General features: G+C 52.0%; 6 protein-coding genes across 6 annotated transcripts; 2 read left to right on the forward strand and 4 right to left on the reverse strand.

The window, feature by feature from the left end:
• Positions 1–251: 251 nt before the first annotated feature.
• ENA1 (Na+ ATPase) lies at positions 252–4,442 on the reverse strand. Its single transcript, XM_018270129.2, has 4 exons — positions 3,849–4,442; positions 3,594–3,793; positions 2,927–3,535; positions 252–2,877 (listed from the first exon to the last, which is right to left on the reverse strand). Exons 1-4 carry the CDS (start codon positions 4,071–4,073, stop codon positions 429–431), a joined length of 3,483 nt encoding a protein of 1,160 aa, XP_018135478.1. The 5' UTR covers positions 4,074–4,442; the 3' UTR covers positions 252–428.
• Positions 4,443–4,780: 338 nt separating this feature from the next.
• MPH1 (3'-5' DNA helicase) lies at positions 4,781–8,271 on the forward strand. Its single transcript, XM_018270130.2, has one exon. The coding sequence runs from the start codon at positions 5,133–5,135 to the stop codon at positions 8,127–8,129; it is 2,997 nt and encodes a 998-aa protein (XP_018135477.1). The 5' UTR covers positions 4,781–5,132; the 3' UTR covers positions 8,130–8,271.
• Positions 8,260–9,509, reverse strand: VE01_00603 (uncharacterized protein). The gene is made up of 2 exons (XM_018270131.2): positions 9,192–9,509; positions 8,260–9,138 (listed from the first exon to the last, which is right to left on the reverse strand). Exons 1-2 carry the CDS (start codon positions 9,216–9,218, stop codon positions 8,563–8,565), a joined length of 603 nt encoding a protein of 200 aa, XP_018135476.1. The 5' UTR covers positions 9,219–9,509; the 3' UTR covers positions 8,260–8,562.
• A 769-nt stretch (positions 9,510–10,278) lies between these two features.
• VE01_00604 (uncharacterized protein) lies at positions 10,279–11,155 on the reverse strand (the record flags this gene model as incomplete). The annotated part of the gene is made up of 2 exons (XM_018270132.2): positions 10,806–11,155; positions 10,279–10,714 (listed from the first exon to the last, which is right to left on the reverse strand). The coding sequence occupies exons 1-2, from the start codon at positions 11,117–11,119 to the stop codon at positions 10,279–10,281; spliced, it is 750 nt and encodes a 249-aa protein (XP_018135483.2). The 5' UTR covers positions 11,120–11,155.
• Positions 11,015–12,427, forward strand: VE01_00605 (uncharacterized protein). The gene is made up of 2 exons (XM_018270133.2): positions 11,015–11,765; positions 11,819–12,427. The coding sequence occupies exons 1-2, from the start codon at positions 11,436–11,438 to the stop codon at positions 12,182–12,184; spliced, it is 696 nt and encodes a 231-aa protein (XP_018135482.1). The 5' UTR covers positions 11,015–11,435; the 3' UTR covers positions 12,185–12,427.
• Positions 12,198–13,454, reverse strand: VE01_00606 (uncharacterized protein). Its single transcript, XM_018270134.2, has one exon. It carries the CDS (start codon positions 13,322–13,324, stop codon positions 12,404–12,406), a length of 921 nt encoding a protein of 306 aa, XP_018135481.1. The 5' UTR covers positions 13,325–13,454; the 3' UTR covers positions 12,198–12,403.
• Positions 13,455–13,581: the final 127 nt, after the last annotated feature.

A 13,581-nucleotide genomic window follows, 5' to 3' on the forward strand; every position in this document is an offset into this window, starting at 1 on the left:
ATGAAAGAGGAGGGGGTTAGGGTGACAAATAAGAAATAACATTAAATTAATTCATTTTGATTTTACAATTATCTAGCATTAAATTAGCAAGAATCAAATACTCGTCCCAGCCTGACGTCCTAGGATGTAACAGAAACAAATTATTAAATTATTAGTTGTGTCACCTTCACGGTTGCCATGGTCATATTTAGGTGAATCAATGGTCTATAGTAATATCGCGAAATTCAAATATACGGTTTGAGGTCAATCTTAAAGAAATAGTTATATTAGACACCTTTTATGACTCTAAAATATGAACGTCTTCGTCCCACACTTGGACATCTAATTTTTACCCTCTAAATATAGACATTCTGCCATGTTTAATAAGTATCAAGATATAGCAATTGCGAAATGGTATCACAAAAAACAATCAAAGAGAGCAAACGCATCTAGACCTGGTCTTCCGGCCTCATCTGACCAACCTGTACCATCTCACGACCATTGTTATTGACATCCATGGAGCCACGAGTGGTATCATTAGTCGTCACCTCAACGATGCTCACACCATCACTCTTCTTCTTGCGGTTGCTTCTGACGCTGAGTGTCCTCTTGAAACTCATGGTCCTCGCTCGAGTCATGGAAAAGAAGCCTTGTCTCAGGCTCACCTTCCCGAACCTGCTCTGGCGCTCATCTTCACTTCTGTCCTCGAAGCCACGCTCGAAGATATGGTAATGGCGCTTAACAAACTTCCAGGCTTCGACGCCAATCACAAACACGAAGACAGCGCCAAACGAGAGGGCCCATTCCCATCCGATGCCCTTGTGCTTGAAAACGTTGGTGTTCAAGCCAGGGATGTAGACGGCTGGGAACACAGATACGGCTCCAATAACGACGGCCCAGAACAGGAACTTGTTCTCGTATATATCCTTGAAGAAGGGAAATCTACTCTCAGAGCTTGGGTCGAGACGGAACATGCTGCGGCGGATAGACTTGAACTCCCAAGCGGAGATTAGAATGAGCCAAGTTAATTCAGCGAAGACAGCGGCACGGGCGCGGAATACCGCATCGCAAGACGAGCTGTAGGATCGGTTGCAGTCGTGTCCTAGGTTCCCGTCATTCACGCCGTAGATGATGATCACGAAAGTCATGAGAGTGCAGACGCCCATCAAAAGGCCGTAAACCATCATGTCAACCATGATCTGGACAGTGAAGACACCTCTCTTGTTATCGTGAGGAGGACGACGCATAATTTCAGTACTAGCCTTTTCTCTGCCTAGACCGAATGCCGGGAACGAGGATGTAAGCATATTAATCCAGAGAATTTGAAGTGGCGACAGTGGGAACACAGAGAAGCCATTCTCGTCTTGGAAGCCAAGGCCAGCGATGAGAAGGATGACTTCGCCAACGTTAGAAGTCAGCAGATGAAGGACGAATTTCTGGATATTGTCGAACATGCGGCGACCTTGGCTAATTGCGGAGACAATGGAGTTGAACTTATCATCTGTAAGGACAATTTTAGCAGCGCTTTTCGCAACATCAGATCCAGCGAGACCCATGGCAATCCCGACGTCAGCTTTGCTCAAAGATGGAGCATCATTGACACCGTCACCAGTCATGGCCATGTATAGTCCACGCCGACGGAGTGCTTCGATCATGCGGGTCTTGGTGCTGGGAGCGCAACGCGCGATGACAAGTGGAAGCTCCGGCATTGCATCAATCTCTTCATCAGTCATGCCGTCGAAATCGGTGGCTTTCTTAACAATCGAAGCAGCAACCTCTGGTGACAAGACATTCATATTGTGGGGGATGATTCCGATTTCTTTGGCGATTGCGGTGGCCGTCGCAGGGTGATCACCAGTCAACATGTGGACTTTGATACCCGCCTCAGCACATTGTTGGACGGCACCCTTAGACTCATCACGTGGAGGGTCGTAGATACCCACAAGCCCAAGGAGTGTAAGGTCTTGCTCGACTTCGCCCCTGAGCTCGTCATCTGCACCTTTGTTGCCCTTGTGTTGTTGTGCTACGCTCGCGGCGTGTTTTTTGTAATCACCATTCCATGTGCGCGTTGCGACAGCTAGTACGCGCTGTCCTTGGTTTGCGAAGACATCCATCTGCTTGAGAACCATCTCTTTGATATCTTCTGTCAGACGCTCCTGGTTTTCGCCATGACCTATGGTTGTGCAGAGGTCCAAGACACGCTCGACAGCGCCCTTGGTGAAAATAAGACTATTCTCTGCTCCGGAGTTGTAGACAACTGACATTCGCTTGATGGTGCTGTCGAATGGGAATTCGGCAACTTGCGTGAAGCCCTGGCGCACCCAGGACTTCTTGCCCATTTGGAATCTCCAGGCAAGAACTTGGAGCGCTATTTCGGTAGGTTCACCCGTAGTTTGCCATATCTCTTCGTTAGAGCCTTCGGGCTTCTCTTTCGTGACCGTTGCCAAGTTGCAGAGAGCGACCGTCTGCAGAAATTGTTCGAGAGCAGCATTCATCTCCGCGGCCTCTTCTTCTGCGTTTTTGTTTTCGCCATTCATTTGGTCTTTTATCGCTTTCTCAGCTGGTACATCAAATGTTAGAGCGGCGGCGGAGCGCTGCTGATCGTAGTCGACACTCTTCGCTTCTGGTTGTGCCTCTTCGATGCCCTGTACAGAAATATTCTGAGTAACGACACCTTGGGTAGGGTCATTTGGATCCATTGAGCGCTGAACTGTGTAGACTCCTGTCTTCCACAGCCAAGCTTTCTTCACGATCATAGCTCCCTGAGTTAAAGTTCCTGTCTTGTCGGAGCAAATATTGGTGATGCCGCCGAGGGCCTCAAGGGCCGAAAGATCGCGGACAACGACATTAGCCTTTCTCATGACTGTCATTCCAACAACCATGGTAATAGTGAGAACACTAGATTAATTAGCCTTATATCCATGTAGAGGGAGTAGGAAATACGTACGCTATCAGAGATTCCGGAATAATGGCAATACCAGTAGAAATGGCGTAAATGGCAACCTCGTTTGTCACATTGAACTTGTTGACAGCGAACACGATTATAGCCAGGAAAATAGCACAACCAAACAAAAGGTAAGCCAGCTTGGCTAGCTTTCGCTGGAGGGGAGTTCCAACTGTGAGGCCGAGAAACCATCCGATTCCATCATATGTTCGTCGAGTTAATCCCTTGATCGGTTGAGCTTTGCCATATTTCTTTGCACTCATTGAACGACCAGGCTTGCGAGTTTTCTTATTTGTAGCACTTGCAATTCTTCCGACTTCAGTTAACATACCGGTGAAGACAATAATACCACGCCCACGACCCTTTATGACAGTAGTCGTAGAGTATGCGATGTTCAGACGATCGCCAATGCCTACCTCTTCTTCTCTGGTAGCCAGCGTGTCTGTGCCAGGGATGGTAATGTTATTTTCGACTGTCTTCTCAACCGGTTCTGCCTCGCCCGTCAACGATTTCTCGTCGCAGTTGAGATTCATTGCTTCGAAGACTCGTAAGTCAGCTGGAACAGTGTCACCGGTTTTCAAGACTACAATGTCTCCTGGAAGACATTCGGCACTAATTATGATATGTTAGTAACTTTCGACAAATGGTTTGACTACGGGATAGAGCTTACCTCGGGATGACGTCTATTTTGCCATCTCGCAGCACGGCAGCACTGGGTGATGACAGTGCCCGCAACGAGTCCATCTTTTTTTCTGCCTTCAACTCTTGGACAAATCCGATTGTGACGTTGAGAACAATGACGGCTGCAAGAACGCCGCCTTCAATGTAATCCCCAACGCCAAAACTGAGAGCCATAGCAAAGACAAGTACCTGTTTGGAGCATTAGAAATTGTCATACTTTGGGGTCTTTAGGGTGGGAACATACCAATATCATTGCATTGCTAATTTGTTTCATCAATAGGGTAGTCCAGTTAGGACCTTCCCCACCTTCCAATTCATTTGGAGGATATTCATTTTTGAGTTCAGCCACCCTCCTGGCACTCAAGCCGGTTTCAATATTTGTTCCCAGCTGACTGGCCACATCCTCGACAGATAGTAAGAAAGGGTGAGGATCAAGAACCTGCTTGTTGGTATTCTTCTTTGGAGCCATCTAGGCGAGGCATAGGCTTACAATGTTGAAATGATATTCTTGGATTGGGATTTCAACTTTTGCTAGTTATGACGAAAGGAAACAGAAATGAGGGGGATAGCCCAGACCTTATAACTATCTCGCAATTGGGAATATCCGACGAGCCCAAGCATACAAAGGTTACCAAGAGACGCATCTGACGCCATTGGGGACTTACGAGTAAATAATATTCTTGGCTCATTCAAGGGTTGATCGAATTAAATGGCCCCATTGGAGCCATTGGAGCATGAAATCCCCAAAGGGTGGTACCAAGACACGCCTGAGGAGGTATGAGTACGTTGTATTCTTGGTACTCTATAGGAATGACGGCGTAGTGCGGCTCAGAAGGCGTGTTCGCCACACATTTAGGCTCGGCGGAGTGGGGTTTTCTTGGGGATATCTTGGCGGCGGAGGGGCGGAGTGGACGCTAACCCCGGCGGAAACAGCGCCAAGTGATAAGAAGGGAGGAAATATGTCATGTGATGCGGTTTACCCGAGTGTAAAGTGCTCTAAAAGACGAGCTAGATAACATTTCGAGTATGACGACAGGCAAAATACTATGCACGTCACATGATCGTGCCATGTGGTTGGTTGATGGCACGAGAACTGGGGACCCACGAGGACTTGGGGCCAAGACAAATGGGGTACGTACCCCAAAGAACTATACATAGAGTAACCTAGATGCGGAGATTCTCCAGTTCTCTGAAAACAGAATATGCCTATTTTATAAGGCCAACTCAGGAAGACTATTGGGTGGAAATGCGTGATGCCTAGAATATAAGGCAACAAAGCAAGACTAGAAGAAAGTGTAAATAGTTTGTGTCTAGTATTTAAGGCAGCAAACGCGTCTCCCCTGTCAGTCGCGTCTCCATTCCCAGAAATGGCAGCCTCTCTCAGCCTCTCAGCCTCGCCATCGTGGAAACTCCTTCCTGAACAGTTCACTCGCTCCCTCGCTCTCCACAGCAACACCAATGACAGGTATGAGGTAACATCAGCTCAAGATGAGCAGGAGGAAAAAGAAGACTGCAAACCAATAGCACCATGGCTACGAATTATTCCGGGTTTGACGCCGACAAAGAGCTTGAGGGTCTTCCATCAGACGCATTCAGCTCATCACCGGAGCCTGATGCGAGACCAGCAACCCCTCAGAGCCCGCCAGAGTCTCAAATACTACCTCGGCAACGCGTTGTAGCACCTTTGACAGGCTTGCGCCAAACTACTCTATTCGGTGGACGGGCAGCAGACAACCCACTCCCGGCATCCCAGGTCAACAAAGTTCACAGCTATCGGGTTGATTTGCCCCCCGAAGCTCCCACACACCACTCGCTAGACACCGAAGCGCTCAAGACATGGGTATACCCAACAAACCTCGGAGCTATTCGCGATTACCAGTACTCGATTACGAAAAATGGCCTCTTCAATAATACGCTTGTTGCACTTCCGACTGGTCTGGGAAAGACGTTTATTGCAGCCACGATCATGCTCAACTATTATCGATGGACGAAAGACTCTCAAATTGTTTTCATGGCTCCAACCAAACCGCTCGTGGCGCAACAGGTGGATGCGTGTTTCTATATTGCTGGCATTCCAAGATCATCTACGACTATGCTCACCGGCGAGATCAGTCCAGCGCTGAGAGCGGAAGAATGGGCTTCGAAACGAGTGTTTTTCATGACGCCTCAGACACTGGAGAATGATTTGAGGACCGGTCTTGCCGATCCAAAGAAGATTGTGCTCCTAGTGGTCGATGAGGCGCATCGAGCAACGGGTAACTACTCTTATGTTAAGGTCATCGAGTTTATGCGACGTTTCACGAAGAGTTTTCGCATTCTTGCATTGACAGCCACCCCTGGTTCGTCTGTTGAGGCCGTTCAAGAAGTAATCAACGGGCTCGAGATTTCAAAAGTGGAAATAAGGACCGAAGAGTCTATTGACATCCAGCAATACGTTCACCAGCGGAACATAGACCAAGTGATTCTGGACCCATCGGAAGAGATTGTAAAGGTTCAAGATCTTTTATCAAAGACTTTGAAACCCTTGGTGGACCAATTATGCGGTCATAATGCGTATTACAACCGGGATCCTCTGTCGCTGACGCCGTTTGGAATGCTGAAGGCTCAAGAGACGTGGCTGAAATCGCCTGCAGGGAAATCGGCAAACTTCGGGTTGAAAGGCATGATGAGAAGCCTGTTCACAGTTCTCGCCAGCGTATCGCATGGGATAAAGTTACTGAATTTCCATGGTGTTGGGCCCTTCTTCCAAACGATGAAAGATTTCCGGTCCGAAGCAGAGGAACGCGGTGCTAAACTCGGAAAATATAAGAAACAAATTATGGACAGTCCGCACTTTAAGAAGATGATGGATCTGGTAAATATGTGGATCAACAAGGATGACTTCGTTGGCCATCCGAAGCTTACTTATTTATGCGATACGGTGTTGAATCACTTCCTCGATGCTGGTGACGGGAGGAAGGAAGATGGAGCACCACCATCCAAAACAAGAATCATCGTCTTTTGTGAATACCGCGGAAGTGCCGAAGAAGTGGCCCGGGTGCTGAATAGGCATGCGCCAATGGTAAGGGCGTCTGTCTTCGTCGGTCAAGCCGGCACGAAGCACTCTGATGGCATGAATCAAGCCACGCAGATTGAGACGATCAGAAAATTCAAAGAGGGAATTTTCAATGTCATTGTTGCCACATCTATAGGCGAAGAAGGCCTGGATATTGGACAGGTTGATCTCATCGTTTGCTATGATGCATCTTCCTCCCCGATTCGCATGCTGCAGCGGATGGGAAGGACGGGCAGAAAGCGAGCGGGTAGTATCGTACTGCTCCTGATGCGTGGGAAAGAGGAGGATTCATTTATCAAGGCGAAAGATAACTACGAGGCTATGCAGCGGATGATCAGTGATGGATCCCGATTTAACTTCCGTTTTGACCTATCAACACGAATAGTGCCTCGAGATATCGTGCCAGCTGTTGATAAGAGGGACATTGAAATACCAGTGGAGAACACCCAAGACCCGTCGTTGCCAGAGCCGAAGCGCCGGGCGAAACGAGCACCAAAAAGGCCGCCAAAGAAATTCAACATGCCTGATGATGTTGAGACCGGATTTCAGTCTGTAGCGTCAATGATGTCTGGGAAGAAAACCCCCCGAAAGGGCTCTGCGTTATCACAAGCCGCAGAAGAACCGGTATCGGAATTATCAGAGGACCAGCGGATGGAGAAGCCACTTCTCGAGTCGGTGTTTTTATCTCACTCCGACAAAGCTTTGTTACTGGAGACATATCAAACCATCGCCGGCGGATTCGAAACACTGGATGTCAGCGTCCCGGAATTAAATAAACATACTGAGCTACAACGATCTCTACGGCCAACGAAGCGTGTCAAACACGGAGCAGCTTCAAAGAGGCTCGTGAAGATGCTGCAGTCAATGCAAGATATTAATGATGAGACATTGGATGGTTGGGAGCGCATGCAAGATGACCCCCTCCCTCTAAGGTCCAGCCAGACCTCGATAGACCTCTCGACAAGCCAATCCTCCGCAGCACCACGAGACCTATTCTCACTCTCTGCCGAAGAATCAGAGACGCTGACCCCACCCCGCCGGAACCGCGCAGCACCCCGGGCCAAATATCGGTTGAACCCCAGATCTCCACCTATAGACTCAATCAACACCATGTCCAGCAGCTCGGCAGCCCCCCGGTACGACGACGATGAAGAAGACAGCGATCTTGACGACTTCATCGTCCGCGACGACGAGACGCCCAAGGCGCATTCCGCGCGAGCACACCAGACTATCTCCTCATCAGTCAGTCCCCCAGCGAAAGCGAGGCCGTTCTTCGAACCGACGCAGTTCACCGCTACGCAGGAGTCGATGGATGGTGATGAGGAGTTGCCGGATATCAGTACACTGGTTGGGAAGTATGGGAGGTCGACGGGGAAGGCTGTTGAGGTCAGGGACGAGAGTGGTGGGGGAGGGAGGAGGAAGAGGAGGAGGGTAGTGGTCGAGGATAGTGATGATGATAGCGATGAGTGATGAGGTTGGTATCTGATTAAAAATAGCATGGCGTTCTGGGGTTGTGTATGGGGGGACTATTGGTACATTTTTGGTGGCAATTGTTTTGGGGAGTTGGAAGGTGTATTTACATACTTGTAGAATGAGATATCAAGTCGTAATGCTCTATTATTTGCCTAATGAAATAGCTATGTGTCGCTGGTGACTCTATATAGTAGAGTTTGAAATATGTTTATACACCTGACCCCAAATATCCCCAGCCTAGAAACCTCGTAAACACCGTGTATATCAGCGTAGATCTCGTCGCTCATTCCGCTCGCAACGCTAAACAGCATCCCCCTCGAGAGACACCAAGGCGAACCGCCTAAACATCACAGCACCCCCTCATTACCGGCTACTTATTGCCGCACCCATAAACTCCCCATCCCCTCATTACCGCCCTGGCTTCCCTCCCTCACCCCCTCCTCCCCTTCCTATCCGAATCCACAATCAACCACACAAACAAACACCCCAAAAACACCAACACAATCACAAACCCCATCACCTTCTTCTGCCTCCTCTCCTGCGCCTCCGCACTCAACATCGGCACCACACTAACACAGCAATTACTCCTCGAGCTCAGCACCGGATCATCCGCCGGCAAACTAGCACAGCAATTCGCCCTCGGACTCCTATGCTCCGCCTCGCGCTGCCACTCCTCCCTCTCCAGCAGCAGCCGGCCCAGCGACTCCTCGAGATTCGCGAGACGCCGGTGCAGGCTTAGGATTGTGGCGGCGGGGTTTGGGGGGGCGTCAACGACGGTCCCGGACCAGGTCTCGGGGAGGTCGACGCCGGCGAGGGAGGGGGCCATGGTGGAGGGGTAGGGGGGGGTGGGGTCGGTGCAGGCTCCGTTTAGGGATCGGAGGGTGGAGGGCGTGAGGGGGGTGGTGGTGGAGCGGAAGGAGGGGGGTGGGGAGTTGGGGACTCCGGAGTTGTAGTTGTAGTCTTGGGCGACGGTTTGGAGGGAGACGGCATCGTCGTCTTGGCCGATCTGGAGGGAGGGTTAGTTAGGCTGGAGGGGAGATTTGGTGAGGAGGGACGAACGCGCTCGTAGCGGCTGTTGTGAGCCATGGTTAGGTAGTTCGTGAGGTTCCCTATTTTGGCGGTGGAGACTAGGTCGGCGGGGTTTGGGGTTGCGGTTTGGGCTTTTCAGTGTGCAACGAGGCTGGAAAGGGCACGTAGTTTTGTCGATGCGACGGTGATGTTTCTCGAGAGATGTCACACGGCGGCGGACAGCAGCGAGGAGATATAAAGCTCTTTTTGCAAAGCTTAAAGGGCTCGTTGGTGCTCAGCCGGAATTGTGGGGGTGTCATCCCCACCCATGCTCGTTTTGACAGCGCCGCGTCAGCAATCAGGCCGACCATCATGCTTCGGATCGCGGAGTCGCCGGGGCGGAGCGAATCAGCGGTCGATCCTTCTGGTTTTCTCTGTTGGCGGCTTTTTTATGTCGCGATATACTTCCCGAATTGAGATGGATTGGCGGTTGTTCCCCATAGTGGATGCTATGACAGTGTGCTCAGTCGTACTTTTTGTGCTCTCAGCCCTGTTTTTACAGTGTGGTTTGCACTGGTCTATACTCACCGTCAAAATCGGAGTCGTCGCAACTTATAGCGTCATCAGCGCTGGGCCGAAACTTGGCTGGTGGTGATCTGGTGCTCGCTGTACTCTGTCTACTCTCTGTGCTCTATACGGCGACTTGTACTCTTGCTGTTTTAAAGTCTGAAGAGCTAAGTAGGTACCCCTTCGAACTTTTGGGCGACACCAGCAGCGTTTTGTTACAGATGGAAAATTTCTAGCCTGGGCAGCTGAAGGGGAGCCACGACGGCTTGGAATACACACTAAACTTTGGTATATATTCATATTCTGTACTATACCGTACTATATACTTAGAACGAGTGTTCAGAGTATTAACATCTATAATGACGTTATGCACACGTCCAAGAGGGCTTACGTTTCAACCGTGCGGCAAGATGAGAAAGATGAGAATCAGTGCTGAGTATGACATCCGCTGATAGACTTAGCTCATCGGCCCAATCTAATTGTGCTGCATTGGGCACCTTCCACCTAAGAAAACAAGCTTAAACAGACGTTTTATTCTCTATATATCCTATTCATCACATCAACCCCTGCTCTAAAGGATCTTCCCCTCCCCCCACTCCCTCCTCCTCTGCCCCAACTCCACCGCAGCCCTCCCCCAGTCCTCACCATGGTTATGCGCCGCATACCCCTTCGCGCCCTTCTCCCCTCCCCCAAGCCCAGCCCTAACCAGCGCCTGCTCCTCACTCAGCACCGTCAACAGTCCAAAGATAAGCGGCACACCAGCATCGAGTTGCACGCGCATCAGGCCCGTCGACACAGCGTCAGAGATGTACTCGAAGTGCATCGTCTCGCCCTTGATCAGCACGCCGATAGCGATCAGTGCGTCGAAGGGTGGGGTGTGGGTCGCGGCTGCGTCGGATGCGAGGTCGGAGGTTGAGCCGAGGAGGTCTCCGGCAGAGGAGGTCGAGGATTGAGTAGCTTGGATTTGGGAGGCAGTGTACATCCCGCGGACGGCGATGGGGAGCTCCCTACAGAAGTTAGCTGCGTGCTCGTGCTCTGGTATGCTCGGCGGGGTAGGGCGGGGTGGGGTAGCCGTAGGGTCAATGGGGGAAGGCATACCAGGAGCCGGGCACGGATTGCACAACAATGTTGGCGGGCTTCACGCCGGCAGCAAGGAGTTCCTTGCGAGCGCCCTCGAGGAGTGGCTCGATGATCTGCTCGTTCCAGCGCGCGTGCACAATGCCGATGCGGAGGTCTGAGCCGTCAATCTTCGGGGCGGCGCCGATGCCTTTGCCGGTAGGTGACATGGTGATTTCAGGTGATTTCAACGAGTGATAGATGGTTTTGAGGGTTGATAGATGGTTGTAGGAGTGAGTAGATAGCTGGGGTGAGCTCGGGGAGGACGTCGTCGTACCTGGCGGGTGTGAGATCATTACATACCTGTAATGATCTCACAAGACCACGCTAGGAGCGGGGCAGGTTGGGTCACGTGTGGTGGGGTAGAATTATTTGCTGGATGGTTGACGTCGATTGGGGATGAAGTGCTACGCTCTATCCGTTTGTCTCACATAGCCAGCTCATCTGTTTTGGTCATAGTTGATCCGTATAGATACCTTTTAACGGAAAGGATATTCCGTGAAACTCGGTCGCGCCTGGTGCTGCAGCAATCCAGTCTAAAATTTCGACCCCGCCAAATACCTCCTACACCGGCCTCAGCTCTCAAAACACGCCTTAAACCTCCTCAACGCCATGTCTTCCTCCTCCCACCCCCCAACCAAGCTCACAGTCCTCATCTCCGGCTCCGGCACCAACCTCCAAGCCCTCATCGACGCCACAACCAGCTCCCCACCGACCCTCCCAAACACAATCATCACCCACGTTATCTCCAACAAAAAGAACGCCTACGGCCTCGACCGCGCCCGCTCCGCCGGCATAAAGACATCCTACCACAACCTCGTCGCCGGCCACTACCTCAAGAGCGGCGAAAAGGATCCCGAAGCCATCAAGGCCGGCCGCGAGAAGTATGACGCCGATCTCGCAGCGCTGATCCTGAGCGACGGGCCGGACCTGATCGTTTGCGTGAGTCTCCCCATTTTCCGCCCTGTGATGAGGATAGAAGCTAATAGATGCAGGCGGGCTGGATGCACATTCTATCTCCCCCCTTCCTCGCGCCCCTGGAAAAGGAACACGTCCCGGTGATAAACCTTCACCCCGCGCTCCCGGGCGCTTACGACGGCGCCAACGCGATTAAACGCGCCTACGATGATTTCGTGGCTGGCAAGTCGAAGGGGCCGACGGGGGTGATGGTGCATTATGTTGTTGCGGAGGTGGATCGCGGACAGCCGATATTGGTGCGGGAGATTGAGTTCCAGGAGGGCGAGACGCTCGAGGGGCTGGAGGAACGGATTCATAAGGTGGAGCATGGGATTATTGTGGAGGGGACGAGGAAGGCTAGTGAAGAGTTGTGGGAGAGGAGGGAGAAGAAGGGAGGGAAATAGAGATTATGTATGTCTTTTGAGATTCCATGGTGTCTTCAGTGACCTTCCCTTCCTTCCTCCATCGCAATCCGCGGCGTACACTCCTATTACGGCTCTTCCCTTTCATGGTATTCCCCCTCCAACATTTCCTGGAGCCAGCGACTCTGCATCATCCAACGACCCCCTAGTATCAGATTGCTCCTCCGTTACAGTCCATCCTATGGCTCCGGGCTCACCTCATCAATCCGCACCATCATTTTCCGGTGACTCCTCCACATTCGTCTCCGTCTCCGCCCTCCTCACTCGCTGTTCAGCCTCCCACTTCAAGTACAAATCCACATCCTTCGCCACCACCCCGGGGACAGACATATCCTGCGCCCACCCGGGCAACACACCCCCCGCCCTCGACGCCGTCGCCATAACCCACTCCACGTTCGCCCCAACCCTCTGAAACCGTTCTACCGCCGCATACCTCGCCGGCACCGCTTGCGCCCACACCTTCCACTTCACATCCACCGGCACGGTCACCACCACAAACTCCCCGCCCTCCACACCCACATCAACCCTCTCTGCGATCCCCTGCAGCACCGGGAAGGAGCGCGGGTTCAGGGGCTTGGGGAGGCTATGTGCGATCTCTAGCAGCTCCAGGCTAACTCCCTTCCACTGCTCACGCGGGATCTCGAGGCTCATATCTTTCACTCCCTCCTCCCACCATGCGACTCTCTCGAAGCCCATCACTGAAGGCGTGAATTCCTGTTCATGGAGCGTATGTTCCGTCTTGAACGCGGCCTCGAACTCAGTCCATGACGCTGTTCCGCGCTGCGCGGCGTCGCGGTGTGAGCTGCGCCTACAGACCCAGTGTGCGCCGTTGTGTGGGCTGGAGGAGAGGTGAACGGGGGCGGTGGAGTTGGGGTAATGCCGGGGCTTTCGCTGTTGGGTCCAGGAGGGGCGGGAGCCGTCGCGGGGGGCGGCGGAGGAGAGGAGGGAGAGGGCTTCGGCGAGGAGGGATGTGAGGAGGGAGGTGGCTGAGGGCGCGGAGGGAGTGGGAGTGGGGAGGTCGGGGTAGTCTGAGGAGCTGTTGGTTTGAGGGGAGGGAGGGAGATGGGCAAGGGGGTAGGGGGTGAGGGAGAGGAGCGGGCCGGAGGGGGTTGTGGTGTTCATTGGGAAGGAGGCAGACGAGGATGACTTTGGCTTGGAGCCTATTGGGTTGGTGGCCAAGGTAAGTGCGGAGATGGCTTGCGTGGCCTGTCTTCGATACGCAGCTCAGTGGATATTTGTGCGACTATCAAACATTATCTGTGTACTTTTTATAACCCAAACAGTGCTGTTGAGGCAACTTCATCATTAAACACGTGATCATGCATGTGGTCTGCTCGTGCTCGTGCTCGTGCTCGTTTTCGTATAGGTTTGTGCCTTGG

The sequence above is a fragment of the Pseudogymnoascus verrucosus genome (genome assembly GCF_001662655.1).
Source record: "Pseudogymnoascus verrucosus strain UAMH 10579 unplaced genomic scaffold scaffold_1, whole genome shotgun sequence".
Classification (NCBI taxonomy): domain Eukaryota; kingdom Fungi; phylum Ascomycota; class Leotiomycetes; order Thelebolales; family Thelebolaceae; genus Pseudogymnoascus; species Pseudogymnoascus verrucosus.

Excerpts from the sequence above, each read along its gene's own strand:
- ENA1 (XM_018270129.2), bottom strand. The coding sequence starts at position 4,073 with ATGGCTCCAAAGAAGAATACCAACAAGCAGGTTCTTGATCCTCACCCT. Across the intron at positions 3,794-3,848 it reads TTAGCAATGCAATGATATTG|GTACTTGTCTTTGCTATGGC; the intron begins GTATGTTCCCAC and ends TGCTCCAAACAG. Across the intron at positions 2,878-2,926 it reads ATTCCGGAATCTCTGATAGC|TGTTCTCACTATTACCATGG; the intron begins GTACGTATTTCC and ends TAATTAATCTAG.
- MPH1 (XM_018270130.2), top strand. The coding sequence starts at position 5,133 with ATGGCTACGAATTATTCCGGGTTTGACGCCGACAAAGAGCTTGAGGGT.
- VE01_00603 (XM_018270131.2), bottom strand. The coding sequence starts at position 9,218 with ATGGCTCACAACAGCCGCTACGAGCGC. Across the intron at positions 9,139-9,191 it reads ACAACAGCCGCTACGAGCGC|ATCGGCCAAGACGACGATGC; the intron begins GTTCGTCCCTCC and ends CCCTCCCTCCAG.
- VE01_00605 (XM_018270133.2), top strand. The coding sequence starts at position 11,436 with ATGTCTTCCTCCTCCCACCCCCCAACCAAGCTCACAGTCCTCATCTCC. Across the intron at positions 11,766-11,818 it reads GGCCGGACCTGATCGTTTGC|GCGGGCTGGATGCACATTCT; the intron begins GTGAGTCTCCCC and ends TAATAGATGCAG.
- VE01_00606 (XM_018270134.2), bottom strand. The coding sequence starts at position 13,324 with ATGAACACCACAACCCCCTCCGGCCCGCTCCTCTCCCTCACCCCCTAC.